The 23182-nt window shown below is 44.4% G+C and overlaps 1 protein-coding gene across 5 annotated transcripts in view; it reads left to right on the top strand.

The window, feature by feature from the left end:
• The window catches only part of HERC4 (HECT and RLD domain containing E3 ubiquitin protein ligase 4), an 84896-nt gene extending 61924 nt beyond the window's left edge, over window positions 1-22972 (top strand). For all 5 annotated transcript variants that reach the window (XM_054035210.1, XM_054035206.1, XM_054035207.1 and 2 more), the window contains 4 exons: window positions 240-322; window positions 10111-10294; window positions 16125-16227; window positions 22326-22972. In XM_054035210.1, the coding sequence (XP_053891185.1) occupies window positions 240-322; window positions 10111-10294; window positions 16125-16227; window positions 22326-22534 (579 nt within the window). In that variant the 3' untranslated portion in view covers window positions 22535-22972. The remainder of the gene's footprint in view (window positions 1-239; window positions 323-10110; window positions 10295-16124; window positions 16228-22325) is intronic.
• The last annotated feature ends 210 nt before the right edge of the window (window positions 22973-23182 follow it).

The raw sequence follows: 23182 nt of genomic DNA, 5'->3' as shown, positions 1-23182 counted from the left end.
TAATTACTCCACCTCATCGAGAAGCGTAAGCTACGTCGGTGGGAGAGCATCTCCTGCCGACATAGCACCAGTGTGAGCAGCTCAAAACTTGTGTTGCTCGGGGAGAGGGTGCTTTTTTGCACCCCTGAGCAACGTAAGTTAGATCGACTTAAGCAGTAGTGTAGACCTGCCCTGAATTGAGGGAAAATGGTCTTTTGGAACAGTGAATGAAGTGTACTCTGCGTTTTAATTTTAAACAGATCACTGTGGAAAATTTTGGAACAACAGAAGTAAAAGAGCTGGTTCCTAAAGGTGCCGACATTCCTGTGGTCAAACAAAATAGGTAAGTGAATTGTAACAGTGCGGGTGTAGTGGTCAGTTAGTGCTTCAATTTTAGCCTGTTTCAGGAAGGAATAACTTGACTGCTAAACAGAACTTGCTCTGATATAGAAATTAGCATATTTGGTATAGGGGGAAAAAAGCTTTTATTTAACATGATGAATTCTTCCACTTGCTGAGAGAACATAATTCGTGCGGTAATTTATTAGTTGCTATTTGAAGTATGTTGTTTCAACTCGAATTTTTAACTTGAAAGCTATGTAGGGCCTATTTAGACAATTCTCTTTGTTTTATAAGGTTAGGTTGTTTGCTAAATATGCCTCCCTAGAGAAGACAACTCATATCTCTTAGTAATGGCCTTAGACTGCTAAATGATTAACCTAAACAAAACTGTACTGATCTGCAAGGAACTTGAGTATAATTAGAATTTGCTGAGTAGAAATCAAAGCCTCCTTTTTGATGCAGTTTTGTAGCCTCCCCCAATTTGGGAAATGTAGTTCTGGGGACATCTTTCCCTTTGAAGAAAAGGTGAATGAGTCTGATGGTAAGGAACTTGTAGCATTCTCAGGCAGAGATTTTTGTTATGGAAGTCGTGGATTCTATTACTTCTCTTTAAAACAAACTTTTTTTTTTTTTTTATTAATTCCCACTCCACTTCTTTCAATGTATTGGCAGATGGGGATGACACCACTTGTCCCTTTGTGGAGGGCCCTGATTTAGTTGCTACCAATTCCGCCCCCCCTGCACTGTCCATTCTCTCTCTTTCCCCTCCCCTATATTTTTGTTTGTTCTCTTTTCCCCTTTGGCTTTTTTGTGTATTTTCATCTTTCTTTAGTTTTTCTTTTTAGCATGCTCCTGTTTTTGCTTCCTTTTCATGGACAGGTGGATCAGAGGACATGTTCCTTGAGACCATGACATGTGCTTACAGCTGGACTAAGTGTTTGTGAGGACAGGGAAAATATGCTTGGCTGGGTAGATTGCTGCTTGAGCCTATAGCCCGATATCTGAAAGCTATTTCTGCAACTGGATCTATTAGGGGCGAGTAAAGAGGAAAGGTCGGAGGCTTTGAGGGAGCTATCCACTCATTTCACCATAGCTGTGACCATCTTTGCAGTGAAGATATCCCACAGTGAATCAGTTTTTTCCTCACCCTAATCTGGCATCCACCATCAGGAGGGCTGGACCCTAGGTTGGTGGGGAAACATGTGGAGTAAAATTATAACTTCCATGTTTGCTTGATGTCTGTGTTCTAGCTATGTAATTGGGGGGAACACTGCACCACAGTCCTTCCTGCCTCTCAATCCTTCTACTCCCTTACCTCTTCCTCCCTCTCCAAAAGGCAAAAATTCAAATACTGATAGGATATTGGAGTTTCCAGATTACTTGTATGTGAAAATAAAATACATGATATAGTGCTCCAAGATTGCTTTTTGCCAACAGTAGGAAAGAGCCAGAAGTGGTGGCTGTGTGTTGTGATGCTCCTAAATACCATATATTTCAGGAAATGTAATGCATAATTGTTTTAATGTGCTCTTTTTCCAGCATCCATAAGTCTAAGCATTGCTTTTGCTTCTTTAGTAGTCCTGTGCCTCACCCCGATCACTTCAAACCTCCGTAAGAAGCCCGTAACTTTCAGTAAAAATTGCATCCATAATTATTATATATCTCTAATATTGGAGCCAGTTCTCCCAGTCCTCTTGTGAGAGACCAATCTTTTTTCCTATGAAGTAAAATAGTGTCAAAGCTTCTGAGAACTTTGATGCTATGACCCCTGTTGTAGAGCTTATGGTGGGAAAACAAGCAAGGAGGATTCTCTTTTCAGGTGCAGACCAGGTGTGTGATTCTTTGTCAGCAATTCCACAGGTCTCCCATCAGAAGCCTAGGGCACTGGCTGATTGGGACACTACTCAGTCCATGCTGTTCAGTGCAGAGTTGTTCACTAGTAAATTGATCACCATCTATCATGAGAGAGGCGTCTGACTTTCTTTTAGAACAGATATCTGATGGGTGCAGTATAAATACATGAGTGGATGATACATCAAGGCCTTAGTTAGGCAGTGACCTAGTTCAGTTTGAATTAAGAGTGTTCCTTGGGGTATTCTAGCTATTTGTCTATGACTTCAGGTATAGGTGCTTTTCTTATGCAATAATAGTTTCATTTGATAATATTAACCTTGTGTTTGAGTCGTGGAATATGGTTACATTAAGAATAGCAATGATGCATAGGTTGTCCTACTGCACCTTACATTTCTTGGATGACATATCCTTGTAGTTGACTTGGGCTCTCATGACTGCTGTAACAACTATGGACCCATTCCAGGTAACCTCAGACTCTGCCTATATAACTCACCACATTTTGCTTCAAGATTGGCGATCCAGTATGGAAATTAAATTTACATCTTTGTCGTGATCAAGAGTGTCCCTTTTGCACCTTCTTGGTGGTGGAGTTGTTGCATTCATTGTCCCCTGAAGATGAATGGACTAGATGAGTCCGCTTCACATATGTCAAAGGAATAATACTGTATAAACATTAGATGTTCTGTCTATGGCTTAGTGGGACATATCTGTCTATAACTGATTGTGAAATTGTTTCTTTAGATTTAGTTAGATATAGGCCATCTTATTAGTGCTATTTTTAATAATTTATGTACATGAGCCCAGAAACATTGTGATGAACACTTTTTTTTTTAAATCAAAAGATGCTTCCTTTTCTGAAACCAATAAGAATCCTTTTCTAAAAATGAATATTTAAAATATATTTAACGATTCTAGCTGATGGCTTATGTTGTGTGGAAAAAATACACTAAACTACTTTACTGTGAGGTTAGCAGTTATGGGAAGATAATACCACCTGTAATCTCTCAGTTCTTCGAGTGCTGGTCCCTCCATATATTCTACATGTCGGTATGCATGCATCTCGTACACCTGAGACCAGAAAAATCTTTCCGGTAGTATCCATTGGTCCTGCACCCTGGATCTCCCCGTGCTTAGCACGAAGAGTATAAAGCAAAGTACAGACTAACCGCCTCTCCATTTCCTTCTTACCGCCGCATGGCCTGAATCGGAGTCCTCTGTGCCCACAGTTATTCTCACCTCACTTTTACCTTTGCAAATGTAATTGTACATAGTTTGTTAGTGTTTTTGTTGTGTGTTTTGTTTGTTTTTGTTTTAAATTTTACATAGAGAAGCTTAGTTTTTTCCCCACCTTAGGGATCCTGTCTGTCTCTCTCTTCCCGGGAGTAGGACTGTGCCCAAAATTTTGGGACTTAAAACTCTCTCTTGTCCTCACAGCTTCTCTGTCAGCAACGACCACCAGGGCTGCCTGTACTGCCTTAGAGGAGGCATGTTTCTGCCAGTGTAATATGTTGTTCCTTCCCAACCTGGACCCAAGAGAGATGAGAGCTCCAAGTGAGGAAGCCCCTCATGGAGAAAGCCACATGACTCCAGTCAGATCCATATCAGGGAGACCACCCTGTACATAAGAAGCAGTCTTCAAGCTTTATGCTTTCTGTAGCAGAAGCTGGATCAGATAAATCCTGAAGACCCACCATCTCGGGCTTCTCATGAGAATAAGAGGCACTTTCACAGATATAAAAACAGGTCCCCCTCTAAACCTGCTTCCAGGAAAAGGGATGCTTCTCTGACTCCTTCCAGGTCAGGTGAGTCTTTGCATGCAGGTCCCAAAGATTTAGGTCTGCCTAAGCCTCCCAAATGTGAAGAGAGAGTGCACAGAAGCAAAGCTCCAGTGGTAGCAGCTCCAGTGCAGACGATGACCTCTAGCAAGCCGAAGGACCGATATCTGCCAGGACCTACCAAGAGCTCTAGACAAGACTCTCTCTCTTTGCAATAGTACCGACTTGGCCCCATAAGGACCCGCCAACCACTAAGTCTGGCACAGCAGAACCTTCAACTGGGACCCCTTGTATTCTGGGATCAATAGAGACATAAACTAATCTGGAAGTTATCTTTGCCCTCCTCTTTTAGTCACAGTCCTTCTGAGGGTCACTTTGACCCCAGAAAAGGATACCACCCCAATAAGGATTTACTCCCCTAGACAGTCCCTAGGCTGGAGCTTCCTCCCACTGACAGCAACAGTATCCCCGATGGAGCTGGACCCAGCTTTCTTGTTGACTGAATCCAATGTCCAGGGTGGACCATTGTCTCCACAGCCCAGGGAGGTTAGACCGGTCAGGTTTGAGAGTTTCTAGGGCTCAGTCTCCACTCAAGCGTGGTTACCCTCCCAGAAATCACTGGTACCCAATGCCTTGCTGCCCCCACCCAACTAGTTTTTCATCCTTCATACCGGTTCTGTTGGGTCCATGGGATTCTTATGCATGACACACCAGATCAGTGCACTCTACTAGAGTCATATCATCCCCCTCTTCCTTCTAGACAGCAGCACAGGAGTCCACAGGAGTACCTGGAGGAGGAAGTCAACAAGCCACGTTTGCTGGTACCAGCAGTACCAACCTGTATATTGTGTTCCTTACCCGATGATGCAATTGCCCCATCTTCACCATCCCCACCAGATGAGCATAGGCAATGTCAAGAACTATTGCAGAACTTCATATTCCATTAGAAGTAGTACAAGATACACAGCACATGTCTCGAAGATCCTGCAGCCCACCAGATCCAATAGGGTAGCTTTTCTGGTGAATGAGGCCATTAAGGAACCAGCTGGAGTGGTAAGGCGTACACCAGCAACATATACCTCTACTTCTAAAAGGCCTGAGAAACATTATTTTTTGCCTGTGAAAGCAGAATTCTTGTTTACCCACCTTGCCCCCTATTCCCTAGTAGTACAAGCAGCCATGGAAAGATCAGGGCAGCAGCACCATAAGATCACCCCTGCAGGCAAGGGAGCTGAACACCTGGACCTTCAGGGAAGGAAGGTATTTACATCCACCAGCCTCCAGTTCAGAATCTCTGACTAACAGGCCCTGTTAGCGAACTGTGATTTTTATGAATTGCTCTAAGTTCCTGGAGTTCACAGATGATACTTTTCCAGGTGGACAGGGCCAATTCCAAGCCCTTGTTGAGGAAGGTAGACTTGTGGCTAAAACCTCACTGCAAGATACAGTGGACCTGGTGGATACCATATCAAGATCTACATTGACCACAAAAGTAATGCAGCGAGTGTCATGGCTTCATTCTTTGGCGTTCTCCAGGGAGGTTCAGAATACCATCAAGGACTTTCCCTTCAATTAAACCAGCCTCTTTAACAATAAAACAAATGAGTCTTTATACTTAAGACACCACAACAACCCTCTGCTCCCTGGGAATTTATACCCTAACTATGAAGAGAAAACATCATAAACAGGTATAAGCCAAGGCCTCTTCCACAGCCTTTCTACCAGCAATGATTATACAAACTGCCACATAATCATCAAGGAGTGCAGAGGCCAAGGTATTCAGCCCCATCCACCTCTATGGCAGCCATCCAACCTCATCCACTGACTAAAGGTTACTTTTTGATGGGACGCTTGAGTTGCAACCTAACAGTGATGCCATCCCTGCGTGTTTCTGACGTCAACTTTGCTGAGCTCTAGCCTATTTTCCTACAAGTGGAGGGCTATAACAATGGGCACGTGAGTACTAGATATCATCCACTTTGGCTACACCATTGAGTTTCTTTGTCCAACTTCTCCAATAACTCCTTCCCAGTCCCTGTTGAGGGACCACTCATGAGGAGATCCTCCAAGAGGAGGTGGACTCTTTCCTCAAATGAGAAGCAATAGACCAGTGCCATTTTAGCATCAAGTAGAAGGTTCTACTCCAAATACTTCATAGATCCAAAGAAAAAGGCAGGATGAAGGCCCATTCTCAACCTACTCAGCTAAATATTTTTATTTGCAATTTAAAATTCTGCATGGTTATGTTGGCATCAATAATTCCCTCCTTGGAAAAGACACATGGTTTGCAGCTCTCAATATGAAAGATGCTTACTTTCATGTGGACATTCACCCATTTCAGCGAAGGTTCCTCAGATTTCTGGTAGCACAGGAAACACTACAAGTTCAGTGAATTCCAGTTTGGTCTGGCCACAGCACCTATGGTCTTCATAAAGGACTTCTCAATGGTGGCACCATAGATAAGACAAAATGGCTACAATGTCTTCCCATACTCGGACGACTGGCTTCTAACAGGTAAATACTGTCTGGAAGTACAGTTGGCAACCTTGTCCTTGCTCTGCCTCCTGGTATTCTTGGGAGTCTGTGTGAACATGAAGATGTCTAATCTGACCTCCATGCAGCTGATAGACTTTATAGGAATGACCCTAGACTTAACAGCAGGATGCTCTGTGAACAGACTCCATGCCATGAGCAGTCTGATAAACTATGTGACTCTCAAACCCTGAACAACAGTCCAGGTCTGTCTGTCTTTGCTAGGCCACATGGCCTTCTGTACTTATATAACATTGTTTGCTAGGCTGCTTCTCTGGCTCTGGTTAGTAATATGCCAGACAGACCTAGCATGAACACCATAGTGACAATCCCTGTCAATGTTAGAGTATCACTGACCTAGTAGATGAACCTGGAAACACGTGTGCATTGGCATACCTTTCCTACCTCTGACACCCAACATGACAATCTCTCTCTCCCTCCCTCCCTCCCGCCCACTGTGTGTAGAGTTGGTCAATTTATGGAATTAGTGTATATGGAACCACATCACAGTTTCTGTAATGTACTTCCCAGGTACTCAGAACTCGCTGGTGGACGGCCTCAGCAAGCATTTGGTCATTGATCACGAGTGAGAGTTACGCAATTCAGTGATGAACATCATGAATTCAGTTCATGAACATGAGCATCATGAACATCGCATCGTTTAGTGGGGGACACCATCTTGGGACCCGTTAATCTCCCAGATGAACAAGAAGTTCAACTTATGTTGTTCCAGAGCAGTACAGGGTCAGGACTCTGTGGCAGTGGACATTCCTGTCATGTCTTACCTCTCATCCCGCTACTACCTAAGGTTCTGTGAAAGATTCATCATGACAAAGCACAAGTCATCCTCATCGCACCCAATTGGCCCAGACAGTTATGCTTTCTGGTCTGCCTATGAATGTCAACCCATCAGTATTTAGTCCTTTCTGGACCTGCTGACTCAAGAGAAAGAAAGTATGAGATCCCATCCTGGACTCTCTTGATCTTTCTCATCGCTTGATATTTGGATGGGTGTCAGACCTAGAGCATTCATCTTCGTAGGCCATTCAAACTATTCATAATTACAGCAGGAAATGTTACCTAACCAAATAGAGGTAGGGGTGTGTGTGTGTGTGTCTCTGTCTCTCTCTCTCTGGGTGCAACAGAACCAATTATGATGAGAGCCAGCAGGTCTTGCTTCTATTTTAGACTGTCTTCACTGTCAAGACAAATCTTTCCATTAGCTTGCTGTGAATCCAACTAGAAGTAATCAGTACATTCCATCTGCCAGTAGATGACTATTCTATTTTTACTCACCTGGTAACAACCAAATTCCTAGATTCTGACTAGGATTTCCGCACCAATAGTGAAGCCAGCGCCACAGTGGGATCTTACACTCATACCTTAACAGGCCATCTTTCAAACTGTCAGCCATGTTCTTGAGGTCCCATCTTCTATGAAGGTTGCCTTGCAGAGGACCATTACGTTGGCCAGGAGAGAAGGTGAGCTGGAGGCCCTCACGGTCTACCTGCCATACACCTACATTTCATAAAAAGAAGGTATCCCTTTGCCTTCACCCAAATTCATCCTGTAAGTAACTTCCAAGTTCTACATAAACCAGTTGATTTGCTTTACTGATATTCTTTGCCTCACGCCTCCAGCGAGTAGAGGAGACTTTGTTCTCTCGACATCAGATGAGCATTGGCATTCTACCTGCAAAGAGTGAAATCATTTAGAAAATCACCTAGATTATTTGTTGCTATAGCAGAGCGAGCATGGGGACAAGCGATATCTGCTCAGAGACTCTTTAAGTGAATATCTGGTTGTATCCTCCTTTGCTATCAGTTGGTGCATCTCCCTCCTCCAGATGGGCTGAAGGCCCTTTTCACTAGAGCACAGGCAACCTCAGTAGCATTTCTTTGAGAAGTCCCTCTGCTAGACATTTGTAAGGGAGCAATCTGGAATTCCATCTGCACTTTCAAGAAGTATTGTGTTGCTACAAGCAGAATTGCAATGTTACAGATATCTGTACTCCTGCATCCTCTCATCTCCCTTCCTGTTTATCTGCTGCTTGCCAGTCACCCACCTGTGAAATACTCATAGGGACCAGCATTCTCATCTGTCACTGTAGGTTCTTTGAGATGTGCGGTCCAGATCCATATTCCACTACTTGCCTTCCTTCCTCTCTGCTTTGGACGTGACTGGATTTGTAGTAGAGAAGGAACTGGAGAGGTAGTTGCTCTGCACCTCCCCTTGTACCATTAGTATCAAGCACAGGGTGCAGGCACAGACCAACAGGCACTATTTTCAAGATTTTTCTGGTCTGAGATCATGTGCTTGCATACCCATGTGTGGAATACAGATAGACTGCACATCTTGAAAAATCTCCAGTTACAAGTGAGTAGCCTCTTTTTTTTAATTCTTGGCTGATAGTAAAGGATCACTACGGTGCTGCCAGTATTTGTGGGATTTCATTGTTAAGGAAGTACCTGTTGTTGTTTCATGAAGATGTCTATTCACTTTTTTGGTTTGCCTGCTTAATTGTTGTATATTTACATGAATTGGAAGCACGCCAAGAGATTCAGGTACTGCCTGAAGTGTACTGGGAAGGTGTGCTTTATCAATAATTTGTTAGTACTGATTATCGTCTGACACTGACTGTGTTTTGAGAGTTTTTACAGTCCTCTATCATTTAGCACCTTTTATTTTCCTTTGTATAGCAATCTCAATTACAATCTTAATAATATTGTGAATATTGCAGCAACATTACCTAGGCAAAAGGTAGCGTTGTAAAGATTTGCGTGGCAACCACCCAAACAAATGCCAGGCTGTTTGCAAGGTGCATTCAAATGATCCTTCTGAGATAAATGATGACCCTGATAATACACAAAAATACTATGGATTTCCCTGAAAAAAATGTATTGGTAGGGTACTGGTAATCTGCTAACAGAAATAACGGCAGCATGATTGAACCACTTAGTGCTGACTAAACTGGTGTAAAAATATTCACAGTCAAAAGTAAACTAGTAAATTATTGGATTTTTGCCATCTGTATTTGAGTGCAAACATTTCAAGTATCTTGCCTGATATGTTCATGCTCTTTAGTAACAAGGAGTAGTTCTCATAGTCAAACTATTTTCCCTAACCATAATTAACCCTTTCTGTGTGATCCAGACACTATACAGAACATGAGATGTCCATGGGAGTTACGAACTTGTCTTCCAACACGGAGCATACACAATCACTCCCTAAAACTGAAAATAACCCTTTTTATTAAAGGAACAGTGACTTGAATAATGAGTTTCAGACCACTACACTGTGAATCAGCATTACAAGAGGCAGTGCAAGTTTCCGGAAGAGCCAATTCATTATGGAGGGTACAAATAATTAAAAGGCTCATGTTGTCTGAAATGCGTTATTTAATGTTGTTGTTTGTCCACGCCATACTCTCTGTTTTGGGAAGAATTGAATTAATGCTCTGCTCGTGGTCAAAGGATCTTCATTGTGGCCGCAGCAAAGACCGTAGGCAGAATACAGTATCTTAAAATCCGTATTTTGTGCTAGGTTGACCATTGATTTATTCATGGAAGAATGGTACTTAAATATCTTCAGTTTTTAAAATGTGTTTGCTTTTGTCTTCACTCTACAGGCAAGAATTTGTAGATGCCTATGTGGATTACATCTTCAGTAAATCAGTGGCTTCCTTATTTGATGCATTCCACACAGGCTTTCATAAGGTGTGTGGTGGTAAAGTTCTTCAGCTCTTCCAGCCCAGTGAGCTGCAGGCGATGGTGATTGGGAACACAAATTATGATTGGAAAGAACTGGAGAAGGTAAGTGCTAGTTTAGTTAGAGTATATTAAACTGGTATACATTTAAAATGCAAAAGCAAAACACTTGATGGTATTGCCTCTCCAGCACTTCCTGCCCCCACATTCCTATGTTGAAGTTAAGCTTTCCAGTTTCCCTAAAGATGAGGTAGCATAATTTTGCTAACAGTAAATGGAATCTCTTTAATTTCCACAGATTCATCCTCACCCTTAATGTTTCATATCTGATCTCTCTAAAGTCTCTTGGACAAACCTTGCAGAGAACTGAGAGAGAACCATATGCATTAAATTTTTAAGGAGAAAAAGTTAACAAAAAAAAAACACGTTTGTTAACACATGAACTTTTGTGTTCAAAGAATTTAGGTTTAAGGGTCTTTGGTGGTTTCAGACATCTCTTGTTTGAATGATAGTTTCATCTACTCAAAAAACCATCCCAGAGCTCCATTTACTGGCAGGTGACCCAGATGTGAGGTTTTTTTGTTGGGGGGTGTGTGTTGTTGTTGTTTTTTTTTTAAATAGTGCCTAGATAAATATTATCTAGACACACAAACCAGTAGGAATTTTCCTTATCATAATATGCAATGCATTAGTCAACAAGTGGCCAAATAAATTTTAGTGCATGGGTGTGATGACAAGGTTGTGTAGTCAAAACAAGTTATATATTCTGAATTACTTTTACTTTTGTATGGTGCCTTATGAAGTCATGCAGGCAGAAAGGAAATGAAAATATTTTAAAATGTTTATCCAGGTGTTTTATAAACTGAAAAAAAGCCCATTTCCTTTTTTGGACTATACATCCTTAAAATATCTTCTTGACATTATACAAGTTCTTCTTCGAGTGATTGCTCATGTGTATTCCACAATAGATGTGCATGCTCGCTACGTGCACTGATGCCGGAAGTTTTTCCCCTAGCAGTACCCGCGGGGTGGAGGGAGCGCCCCCCGTGACCCCTGGGGTGGCACCTGCCTGGCATGGTATAAGGGGAGCTGCGCGCTCTCCTGACCCTCAGTTCTTTCTTGCTGCCAGTGAAGGTGCGTCGGAACTGCTCAGCTCCAGCTTTGCTGCAGCTTGTCCCCGGAACTGTTTGTTCATTCAGTTTGTTTAGTTAGTTAGTGAGCCTGGGCCGGGGCATGACCTGCGCCCCGAGATTTAAGTCGTGCAGCTCTTGTAGGCGTTCTATGCCAAGGAGTGACCTGCATGTGGACTGTCTGCGCTGCTTGGGAGAAACCCATATCAGCGAAAAGTGCAAGATCTGCAAGTCGTTCAAGCTCCTGCTCTCTGGGCTATCCAGCGAAGCGTAGTCATCAATGCAGGATCTCCCTTTCGACAGGAAGGCTCTGTTTGCTGAGGAAGCAGACACAAGGCTGCACAGCATGAAAGACACTCACACGACCCTCCAGACCTTGGGCCTCTATGTCCCTGCTCCAGCGAAACCCAAGTGCAAGCTGCAGCAGGCTCCTGCCCTCCAAAGTACGAGGCCGCCCCTAAGAAGCAGCGGGACTATAGAAAACGCCTGCAGAGGCAGTCTTGGCCTGCCCCCCAGCCTGGGTTCTCTAAGGGCAAGCAGGCGGGTAAAAGGCGTTTTTGACTGGATGCTCGGGTACCTCGCCAGTTCTCAGCAGGGATCCACCCCCAGTAAAGCTCCCTTTTTCCAGTCGGTTGTGTGCTTTCCTCCCAGAATGGTTGCGGCTCACCTTGGACCGATGGGTCCTCGACACCATCTCCTGAGGTTATACCCTTCAGCTTACCTCCTCCCTGCCCAACACCCCCCCCTTCCCTGTCCCTCTTGGGGGACCCATTGCACGAGGCTCTGCTCGAGCAGGAGGTTGGGCGGCTCCTGGAACTAGGAGCGATATAGGCGGTGCCCAAGGAGTTCCTGAGCAAGGGGTATTACTCCTGGTATTTCCTTATCCTGAAGGCCAAATGGGGGCTGAGGCCCATCATGGATCTGTGAGGCCTGAACCAGTACATGGTGAAACTCAAGTTCCGCATGGTTTCCCTGGCCTCCATCATCCCCTCCCTGGATCCTAGGGACTGGTACGCTGCCCTCGATCTACAGGATGCGTACTTCCACATCCACATATTCGAAGGGCACAGGCGCTTCCTCCGTTTTGTGGTGGGACAGAATCACTACCAATTCATGATCCTCCCATTTGGTCTGTCCACTGCCCCCAGGGTCTTTACAAAGTGCATGTTGGTAATAGAGACTGACCTCAGGCACCGGGGGGTCCAGATATTCCCCTGTCTGGATGACTGGCTGGTCAAGGGCAACTCCCGATCACAGGTGAGGGATAATGTGGCACTCCTCCTGTCCATATGCACTGTCCTGCGCCTGTTGGTAAACAACACCAAGTCCATGTTGGTCCTGGTCCAACGCATAGAGTTTATCAGGGTGCTCCTGGACGCAACGGTGGCCAGGGCCTCTCTCCCCCCCAGACAGGTTCGAGACCCTGAAATGGCTCATCAACTCAATTGCAAGGTTCCCAGTGATGACAGCCAGGGCTTGCCTGCAGCTGCTAGGTCACATGTCGGCATTCACGTATGTGGTCCGCCACGCCAGACTCAGGATGAGGCCCCTCCAGCTCTGGCTGGCCTCGAAGTTCTCCCAGACCATGGACAGAATAGACAAGGTCCTCACCATGCCGAACTTGGTGATCACCTCCGTGCGGTGGTGGTCCGCCCCAAGCAACATGCTCCAAGGGGTCCTATTCAGGGACAGGGCCCTGTCGTTGGAGCTGGTGTCTGATGCACCGGACCTGGGCTGGGGGGTACATATGAGGAATTTTCAGACCCAAGGCCTGTGATTTTTGCAAGACCTGACCCTTCGTATAAATGTCAACTCAGGGCAGTGTGACCGTCATGTATGGCCTTCCGCTCACATCTGAAGGGCAAGGTAGTTAGGATCCTCACGGACAATACGGCCTCAATGTTCTATATCAACCGGCAAGGCGGGCCCCGATCCTCTGCCACGAAGCCCTCAGTCTGTGGGACTTCTGTATAGCCCACAACATCCACCTAAAAGCCTTTCACCTGCCGGGCACCCAGAACGTGAGGGCGGCTCACTTGAGCAGAGACTTTTCCTCTCAGCACAAGTGGTCTCTACACCCGGAAGTGGCCCACTAGCTCTTCTGAAGGTGGGGAACTCCCCAGGTAGACCTATTTGCGACCTGGCAGAACCGACGATGCCCCCGGTTCTGCTCCGGGGGGGCGTAGGGAAGGGCGCTATTTCTGATGCCTTTATCCTATCCTGGTCAGGCCAGCTTCTCTATGCCTTTTTTCCCCATTCACTCTGATGAGCAGGGACCTGGAGAAAATAAAGACAGACAAAGCCAGGGTCCTCCTCATTGCCCCAGCGTGGCCCAGGCAGCACTGGTACGGGACCCTCTCGGGCTGGCGGTGACTCCGCCGTGGCCGTTGCCACTCCGCCCGGACCTGCTCTCTCAGGACCAGGGCCGCCTCCTCCACCCCAACCTGGCAGCTCTTCACCTCAGTGTGGCTGCTCAGTAGCTAGGTGGTGAGGAAAGGACATGCTCAGAACAAGTTCAGCGCGTCTTCCTTGAAAGTAGACGGCGCGCCTACATGGCGAAGTGGTCTCGGTTTTCTAGGTGGGCGGCAGACCAAGGTGTGTCCCCGACGGCCGCCCCAATCCAGCTTATCCTTGATTACCTCCTCCACCTGAGGGCCCGGGGCCTGGCGCCCTCATCAGTCAAGGTGCACCTGGTGGCCATATCGGCTTTCCATCTCCCGGTGCAAGGACACGCTGTGTTCTCCCGTGCTATGACTGCCGGTTCCTTAAGGCTTTGGACTGGCTTTACCCATACTCTAAGCCTCTGGTCCCACAATGGGATCTGAATCTAATGCTGGCTCGTCTTTCAGGGGCCCCATTTGAACTGTTAGCTACGTGTTCCTGGTCTCTCACCTCGTGGAAGGTGGCTTTCCTAGTTGCTATCACATTGGCCAGGTAGGTCTCGGAGCTCAGGGCCCTGACCTCCGAGCCGCCGTATACCGTCTTTCATGAGGACAAGCTCCAGCTCCGCCCATACCCCGAGTTCCTCCCGAAGGTGATCTCCGCCTACCACATGGGTCAGGACACTTTTTTTCTTCCAGTCCTCTGCCCCAAGTCTCACGTGACTAGTGAGGAGCGCTGTCTCCACACGCTTGATGTGAGGCGGGCTCAGGCTTTCTACCTCGAGTGGACCAAGCCGTTCAGAAAGTCCTTTGTCGCCTCAGCTGAGTGCTCGAGAGGCCAGCCGATTTCCACTCAGCGGCTTTCCAACTGGATCACTTCGTGCATACATTGCTGTTATGAGCTGACAGGCGTCCTCCCGCCGCCCATTGTGAGGGTGCACTCGACTCGAGCGCAGGCTTCGTCGGCTGCCTTCGTGGCCCACATCCCTATACAGGTCATTTGTATGGCCACCACATGGTCTTCGGTTCACACATTCACCTCGCACTATGCGATAGTCTCCCAAACCAGGGATGATGCCGGGTTCGGCAGGGCAGTACTCCGTCTTGAGAACTTGGGAACTCCTACCCACCTCCAGCAGGTGTAGCTTGGAATCGCCCATTGTGGAATACACATGAGCAATCACTCAAAGAAGAAAAGACCGTTACTTTTTCATAACTGGTGTTCTTCGAGATGTGTTGCTCATGTCTATTCCACATCCAGCCCTCCGTCCTCTCTGCCGGAGTTGTCTGGCAAGAAGGAACAAAGGGTGGTGGGAGGGCGCAGCTCCCCTTATACCGTGCCAGCCAGGCGCCACTCCAGGGGTTGCGGGTGGCGCTCCCTCCCTACGGGTACTGCTGGGGGAAAAATGTCCGGCACCGGTGCACGTGGTGAGCATGCACACCTATTGTGGAATAGACATGAGCAACACATCTCGAAGAACACCAGTTATGAAAAGGTAACGGTCTTTTCCATTTGTGTTGTTTGGTATCACAAGAACCCTGCTGTGTGGAATTTCCTCCTTATCCCAGTGCCATTCATTTTCTTTTTCTTTTCTTTCAAATCTCTCCCTATACAGCCACAAATACTAATTCATGCCATTAATAAATGGGGGCAGTAGTTTCATAGTATTAAAAACAATAGCTCTAATGTAGAACTTTCCACTAGGTCTCTTGGTTCATTTTGCGTCTTTTGAAGAAGAGCCGCCTATCCCTGTACTCTGTGTTCCATAGCTGAGAACAGTAGATGTTAACAAGTGGTAATACAGATATATTTCGTAGACTTCTCATGTGATGCTACAAATCCTGCTTATATTGGATAAAGTAACAGAAAAAGACACCCAGTTCTAGTGTTCAGAGTAGTAGATGTACACTTTACTGGGAAGGCTTTAGGATTTTTGTTAGAAGCTAGGATTTTATAGTAAATGCACACAAGAAATTTCCTAACTTCCAGGAAGATCCCAAAATCTTTTGAGTCACTGTACATCCACCACTGAAATGTGGTGGTAGTTAAACAATGTTACTGTGTACAGTCAAGTAGTTCAGAACAAGAAGTTCCGGTAAATAATAATGTATTCAACTGAAAGTGCAAGAGGTATTTATATAGGCAGAGTGCAAATACCCTGATTAGAATTTACTAGTGTTAGAATTATTTTAGTATTAGGATGTTAACTGGTATCCAATGTGGGAGAAAACGTATCTTTAGAGATAAAAACATAAAAAAGTAAACTTGGTGAAAAAAATAAAAATGCGTATAGAACAATGACATTTGTAGTTTTGTATAACTCAGTATCAATGTGATGTCTCTTTCTACATACAGTATTTACATATTCAGTGTCCTGATATTTTGTGAATTTGACTAATAATCACATATTTTGGTCACTTCAGAATACAGAATATAAAGGAGAATATTGGGCAGACCATCCTACAATTAAAATATTTTGGGATGTTTTTCACGAGTTACCACTGGAAAAGAAAAAGCAGTTTCTGTGTAAGTATTTGAAACTAGTGTATGGAAATAGGAAACCTAGTAGGATTACTGTAGCTTGATGCTTTTCTAGAAGGGGACAAAACAAATTGCACCTAATTTTAATAACTACTAATTATGTCTACCTATTTTTTAAGGTGAACGCATCATGGGGGAGGAAGTCTGTCTGAGCAGGGAGTCTTTGTCAATAACTTTGTTTGTGAGTCTTGTAAAGTCACAAAAGGTTTGAGTTGTGAGGCTCTGGGTTGGTATTCGGAGGGCTTTCGTCATGTTTGGTTAGTTGTTGCGTAATCAGCAACGGCAACCAATCTATTGTGCTTCATTAGTTAGTGAGTGGATGGTCGGCAATGATAATCATGTAGCTTGTTCTAGATTTCCTGATTTGAATAGCCCTTTGATCACTTCATAGTGGCCAACAGGGTAGAACAGCACTGCCATGTACTTTGATATTTATTTATTTATTTATTTTAAATGTGGGCCATGGCATTTACACTGCATTCACCAAGTCTTGATAAGTGGATTTATTTTGGGTGGTGGATAGCCTGGTTAATTCAGACTGTTCTCATTTGGTTTGCTGATGCAAGTCCCTCCCCAGTGAAGAAATTTCAGGTTATTTTACAGAAAAAAATCAAGCACATTCAGATAGAACTGTTTACACCCTTCAGTCTCCTCATGCAGTATTGCTACAGTTGTGACCAATTGAAGTGCTTGCTCTGGAGCACCTTTGGTTTTGTAACGGAGCTGTCATCAGGACGCTTTTCAAGAAAGCCCTTGTTGATTTCCTCGTTCACTCAATGATTTGTAATAGTCCAAATTTGTTGCCCTTCATAATGCGTTGCAGTGCTCAACTTTTTAAACAGGTGCTTGGGGAAATCTGAAGTGTTTGGATTATTATTCATGGCAGTCAGTAAACGTAAAATAACCGCAAAAGACTGAAATCACCATTCTCATCTTTCCAATAAATCTAGGAATTTTGTCCATCCCGGAATAGGCTCCTTTTCATTACCTACAAGACTTACTTTTTTCCTAGGTGGAAATATCATTTGATATCACTGATAGCAAACGCTAAAAGATTGTAGCTATAGGAGAATAATGGAAAATTTATCCAATAATTTCCTTTCTGCTTGTAGCATCTACCACAGTTTTGCTACATGTTAGCTATTTCCTTCCAGTGTGCAGTTCTGGAGGTGGTTCAACACTGCAGCACAGCCTGTTCTGGCCCTTTCTCTGGCTGCTGCCAGATGATTCTTTCTAAAGCTGTGCAAAAACTTGTGGAAAATAGTAACAATAATTCCAATGCCAACCAAGTGACTATACACAGAAGACCTTGCTTATAAGATAACTTATACAATAAAATGGTGACCTTCGGCTGATGAGCAATCCAGGATGGGTAGAATTGTGGAGGAGACATAGCTAGCAGAAAGAGAAAATTATTGGGTAAGAAATTTTCCATTCTGCAGCCAAGCATCTTCCACAGTTCTGCTATGCATGGGAAAGGGTGAAATCTGTCTGGCAGTTGTGATAGCCACCAGAAAATAGGTTTTGAGGCAGAGGTAAAATGGCTATGCAGAAATCAGGTCCAAAAGAATGAGTGGTTAGGGCTGTCAACACCTGGAGTAGCTCCTGTTTAGGAAAGATGTCTGAGTGCTGGTTCGGCCAATATGACTGCTCTGAGGAACCTGGATATCTGAGGGTTCTTGACCAGGGAGCCTGAATAGACTGTGAACAGTACAATACTGAGGCCTACACCTGGCACATAAAGGAACTTCAGCCAAGCATCATTATCATTCGTTCTTGAAGGAAGTCTAGAATAACTTGAATCCTGGGATGCTGTGAGTTTGCTTTATGCTCTTGACATGAAAGGCTGAATTTATTACAGATGGATGGGTAGGCTTTTAGAGTGGAAGTTTTCCTAGAAGAGAGCGAAGTCCCTATCACTTTTTAAGATAGGCTGAGTATGGCTAGTACTTCCCTTTTCAATAGCTAGGCTGTTAGATGAAGATGGTCTGGTCTGGATGGAAGAATGGTCCTTGGTAAAGAATGGTAGTTGCAATGGTGGTTCCAGCTGTAGTTCTGTTAGGTCAGAGAACCAGGGTATCCCTGGCCAGTGTGGGAGTTAACACTTGTCACCTTTGCATCCTCTGACCTTTATGTTTGGGTCACTTTCCTTGTGAAAGGAAAGGGCGGGAAAACATATAGCAGGTCTTGTGGCCAGCTGTGTGACAGAGCATCTGTCCTCATAGACTTAGGGTCTGCTTCCCTGGTGAAGCCGCTTTGCATTCTTGTGATTGGCAAACAGGTCAACTGATGAAACCGAATGTCCTGTGAAATCAGGTTGAAGACTTCCTGGTTTTAGGCACAATTTTGAGTTGCTGACGTTGCGCTGGCTGAGCCAGTCTTCCTTTTGGTTTAGTTCCCCTTGTATGTTGATTGCCTTTAGGGAAAGGAGAGTCATTTCTGCCCATTCCATTATCTCCATCACTTCTGCATGTAGAGCTGCAGTGCTTGTCCCTACTTGGTTGTTTTATGTATGCAGCTGTTGTCAGAGTGGACCAGGACATGATTTCCATCCAGGTGGCTCTCAAATCTCAGAAGAGCTAGTTTTCCCTGAGTTCCAAGAGATAGATGCATCTGAAACCCCAGGTAAAGGAACTACAGCCTTGCACTCTTCTAGGTCACAGATGTGCTCCCCATCCCTTCATGCTGGCATTAATGGTGAGAACCTAAGGTCTTGAAAGCATATGGAAAGAACCCTGAGGATGTTTCCCCAGACTTTCCACCATATCAGGGAGTTGAGGGCCTGTTTTGGACGTGTAAGTGAAGTTGCATGAGTTTGGGGGAGTAGTCTCATGCTTTCAGAAGAAAAGCGTGAAGGCACCTGATGTGTGATTTTTTTTTTGCCAATGAGTGACCCCTATGCGTGAGACCAGGAGGCCCAGTAGCTGAGGGCAGGGAACGATAGGTGAGCTCTTTCACTTGGCCAGTGTGGATATCGGATTCAAGGACCTTTACTTCATGTTTATTATGAATCCGTGCGCTTGCAGGAGATCCAGAGTCTGAATTGTGGTGCTGTGTGCTACCGCCTGAGATGGGGCTCTGATTAAGGAGTCATCAAAAAGGGGGTACAGGTGAATACCCTGGGACCTGAGTCTGGCTATGGTCACCACCAGCATCATCATAAATACCCTGGGGGCTGATAAGACACCGATTGGAAGTGTTGGGTACTAATAGTGATTCGTGATATAAGCAGCAAATCTCAGAAGCCTGCAGGGGCACACTGGTGTTTGAAGGTATGCATCTGCCAAATTGAATGAGGTTAGTAAGTGCCCTGACACAGGGATGTCGCTATCAAAGTTAGTTTCCATCTGGAACTTTATTTTCCTCATTTGTTTGTTGAGCCTTTTGAAGTTGAGGATGGTCCTGACTCTTCTAGTGTGCTTCTGAGCAATGAAGTAGTTGGAGTAAAACCCTGAGCAATGCCCTCCTGCGGGAACTCCTCCTGTTGCTGCATGGCCAGAAGTTGGGAGATCTTGTTCTGGACCAGCTTGCATTTTTGCAGGGTCGTGGGAGATTGGATGAAGAAGGGATGGTGGTGGAGCCCTTTGCTCAAGAGAGTACTCCTGGAACACACTCACCTTTCTGTGATTGAAACAAACCATTCATCTGGAAAATGGGAAATCCTGCTGCTTAGGTCTGGGTGGAGGCACGTTTGCTTGTTGTCGTAAAGGGCTTTTGAAGGTTGCAGGAGCTCCTCTAGATTTTCCTCTTGCTCCTTGGTTCCAAGGTTTTCCCTTGAGGTATCTGTATCTGGTTTTCTCTGAGACCTCTGTGAGGAAGATGGACAAAAGGAGCGTCTCTGGGGTTTGTAGTGGTTTGTAGTCCCTTAGAGTACCAAGTTGAGTGGGGAAGAACTATTTGGTTTTAGTCACTTTTTCAGTCACTGTCTTGTCCAGTTTTTCTCTGAAGAAGACAGATATTGTGAATTTAGAAGAGCACGGGACATGTTTGAAGTGTCTACTTTCAAGAGACAGTCATATGTGTCTCCTGGCTGGGAAGCTAGATGCCATGGTCCTGGTAGAAAATCTCATAGCATTAATTAAAGCATCTGCCATTAATGCTGTTGCTTAAGAGATCTTCTTAGGTATAGACTTAATAAGTTTGGTTTCTGTCCTTAAGGGCTTTCAGGTCCTCCAGTCCCATGACATTGTAACTTAAGGAAACCAATTGGCTGTCAGAAATGCTCTGAAAGTTGGTGAGAAAGCATCAAAGTCCCTTCTGTGGGTAGCTTTCACCTTATCCATTGGCTTCTTGGGAAAGAAGTTTCCTTTGGATGGAATAATCATATAAGCTAGAGATGCTACTGCAGCATTGACCTTAAGAACATCAGTTATGACATTTTGGCTCCTGGAGCTTGTAGAATCTGAGTGTGTGCCTGTTAATGTGCTTGTCCTTTTCAGAGCTTCCCACTTCTCCCTGATTACCCTCTCAAAGGATGGTGCAAAAGAAATGCTGTCTCTGGAAAGGATTTAGTAGGACGTTATGTGCTCTGAGGCTTGTCCTCAAGGGGCTGCTCAGTTTGGATGTGCATAATTGATACAACCTTTATGCACTTGTTTCGGAGTCCACAGGGGGAAAAGTCTATGCTGCATTTTGTCTATGTTCTGCTCACAATCAGTCTGGTGGCTCTCCTTCCTTGGTAAAGTATAAGTCTGAATTGGAGGACTAATCTCTTTTGGGTTTTTTCTTATCCTTTTTGTTCTTTTTGGATTTCATTAAAAAAATTCATGCACTTTACTGGTGTGGCCATATGGCTAGCCTTGCACAGGGCCTGAGCCCTCTGGAAAATTCTCCCTTGGAGTCCTCCCCTATAAATTCCCACTTTCCCGGGATGGGGGACTCACTGTAAGAGTTTTCTGACTCAAGCTGTGAGGGTGGGGGGGGGTCCAATTTTGAGCCCTGCTTCTTTCCCCAGAGCATTTGGAACTCGTTTCAGGACTTTGTGGTGGACCTGGTGCCCTCCTAGGAACTTATCCTTGTGGTCTTGAATTGCTCCAGGAGTCAGCCTCTTGCTGAATGAAATTTTCCTCAAGCTTAGAGCCTCTCCAAGTTCTGCTCAGTCTCCCTCAGTCAGGCTTTTCTGTGGTAGAGTTGTAGCTTTTGGGGGGGGCAGATGGGTCCTAACATGTCCATCCAACTCAAACGCTGTGCCATGGTGGTAGGATCAGATGGCTGAGAAGCAAGGGCATAATTCACCCTCCATGCAGCCTGTTAGTGCTCCATCTGTGAGGCAGCCTTATTTGGGCTTATCCGTGCTTGTGTGGCTACTTGTGCCATTACTGAAAGAGGAGCTTAGCCGCTGACTACCCAGACTGAGAAGTAGAAAACAAAGAATTCTCCTCACTACTACCCAAAAAAGAAGAAAATAAAGAGATTAAGGAAAGTTCAGGAGCAAAGAGAACTGTGATTGACTGTTTCTGCAGAGGCAGCAGATCTGGCAGCAAGCTGGAGAAAAGGGAGTGTGGCCAGCATGGGCTGTGCTGCAGCTTTAAACCACCGCTGGAACTGCACAGGAGGGGAATAGCCCACACACTGTGGAATTGTGGGAGATGCTGGGCTGCAGGAACGTATAAAAGGAGGACAGTTGCATACGAAATTCCCTTACTCAGAAACAAAGTTGTTGGTAATGGCTCATGCAGTCATTTCAAATACAGGGCAGGCACATTTAATTGACATTGAACAAATTAGAACCTGGTTACTTAGTTACCTGCAAATATGATAGTGTCCACAAAAATGATGTGAACTCACTGGTCTTTAAATAAGTAAACCCTGGCATAAGAGGGACTTTGTTCTATTTGATGCACATTTAACAATATAAACGGAATAAGACATATATGAATCAGAGTTTATATGTACAAAGCAGCATTCATTTACTATTTTTAATTTCAAAACCATGCTACTTTAATGTAAAAAGCTAGCCATGTAATAGAAGAACTGAAAAATGAAAACAGTGATTTTAGAAGTGTAATATTGCATGGAACTATCATTGTGACACAGAGTAGTCACTTTAGCTTCAGCTTTCATTCTTCTGTTTTCCTTGGCAGTGTTTTTAACAGGCAGTGATCGTATTCCTATTCTTGGAATGAAGTGTCTTAAACTAGTCATCCAGCCAACAGGAGGTGGAGAAGGGTATCTTCCAGTATCTCACACTTGCTTTAATCTTCTTGATCTTCCAAAATACACAGACAAAGAAACCCTAAAATCTAAGCTGATCCAGGCAATAGATCACAATGAAGGCTTCAGTTTAGTATAACTTTAGAAATGAGATATTGTAGTTGTTTAATGTGGGAGCATTAAACTAATTCTTTGTGTCTTTCTTGTGGTGGTAAGTTCAGTGGACAAGTTGACAATGTAACAACTGGTTATTTACAAAATGTTCAGTGATATGAATCTTCATGGAAGGCAAAAAGTCCTTACAGAAATGAACTGTTAATACACAACTTGTATAGAACCATGTTTTTGTCATCTTAAAATAAAAATGAGACTGTGAATGAGACTCAAGTTTCACAAACATGAATTTCAACATTACACATATTATGAAAACAATTTAGCGTGTGAGTGCATGAAAGACTTGCTTAATTTTTTTCAATCACAGAGTGAAAACACTTTTTCCTATTATGATAGTCCCATTTGATTATTTTTCATTTTGTAAATAAAACTTTGTAATAAAATAGTTTCAGTTCTGATAGCAGTATGGTTTCTATTGCGTGTAATTAAACTTGAGCTTATTTTATTGCTTTTAACAAAAGTGTGATTCTGGAGATGTCTTTTTCCAGTGGTGGGGTTTTTTGTTTTTGAAAACTTAATGAAAACAATGATGGTTGAAATGAGCTGCCCTTTATGATGTACAGTCCAATTTCAATGGCGCAATCACTTATTCGTGCTGGTGCAAAACTGAAAA

The sequence above is a fragment of the Malaclemys terrapin genome, chromosome 7, assembly GCF_027887155.1.
Source record: "Malaclemys terrapin pileata isolate rMalTer1 chromosome 7, rMalTer1.hap1, whole genome shotgun sequence".
In the NCBI taxonomy this organism is placed as follows: Eukaryota; Metazoa; Chordata; order Testudines; family Emydidae; genus Malaclemys; species Malaclemys terrapin.
Note: the sequence above shows the minus strand (reverse complement) of the source record. Positions and strands in the feature narration are given on the sequence as shown.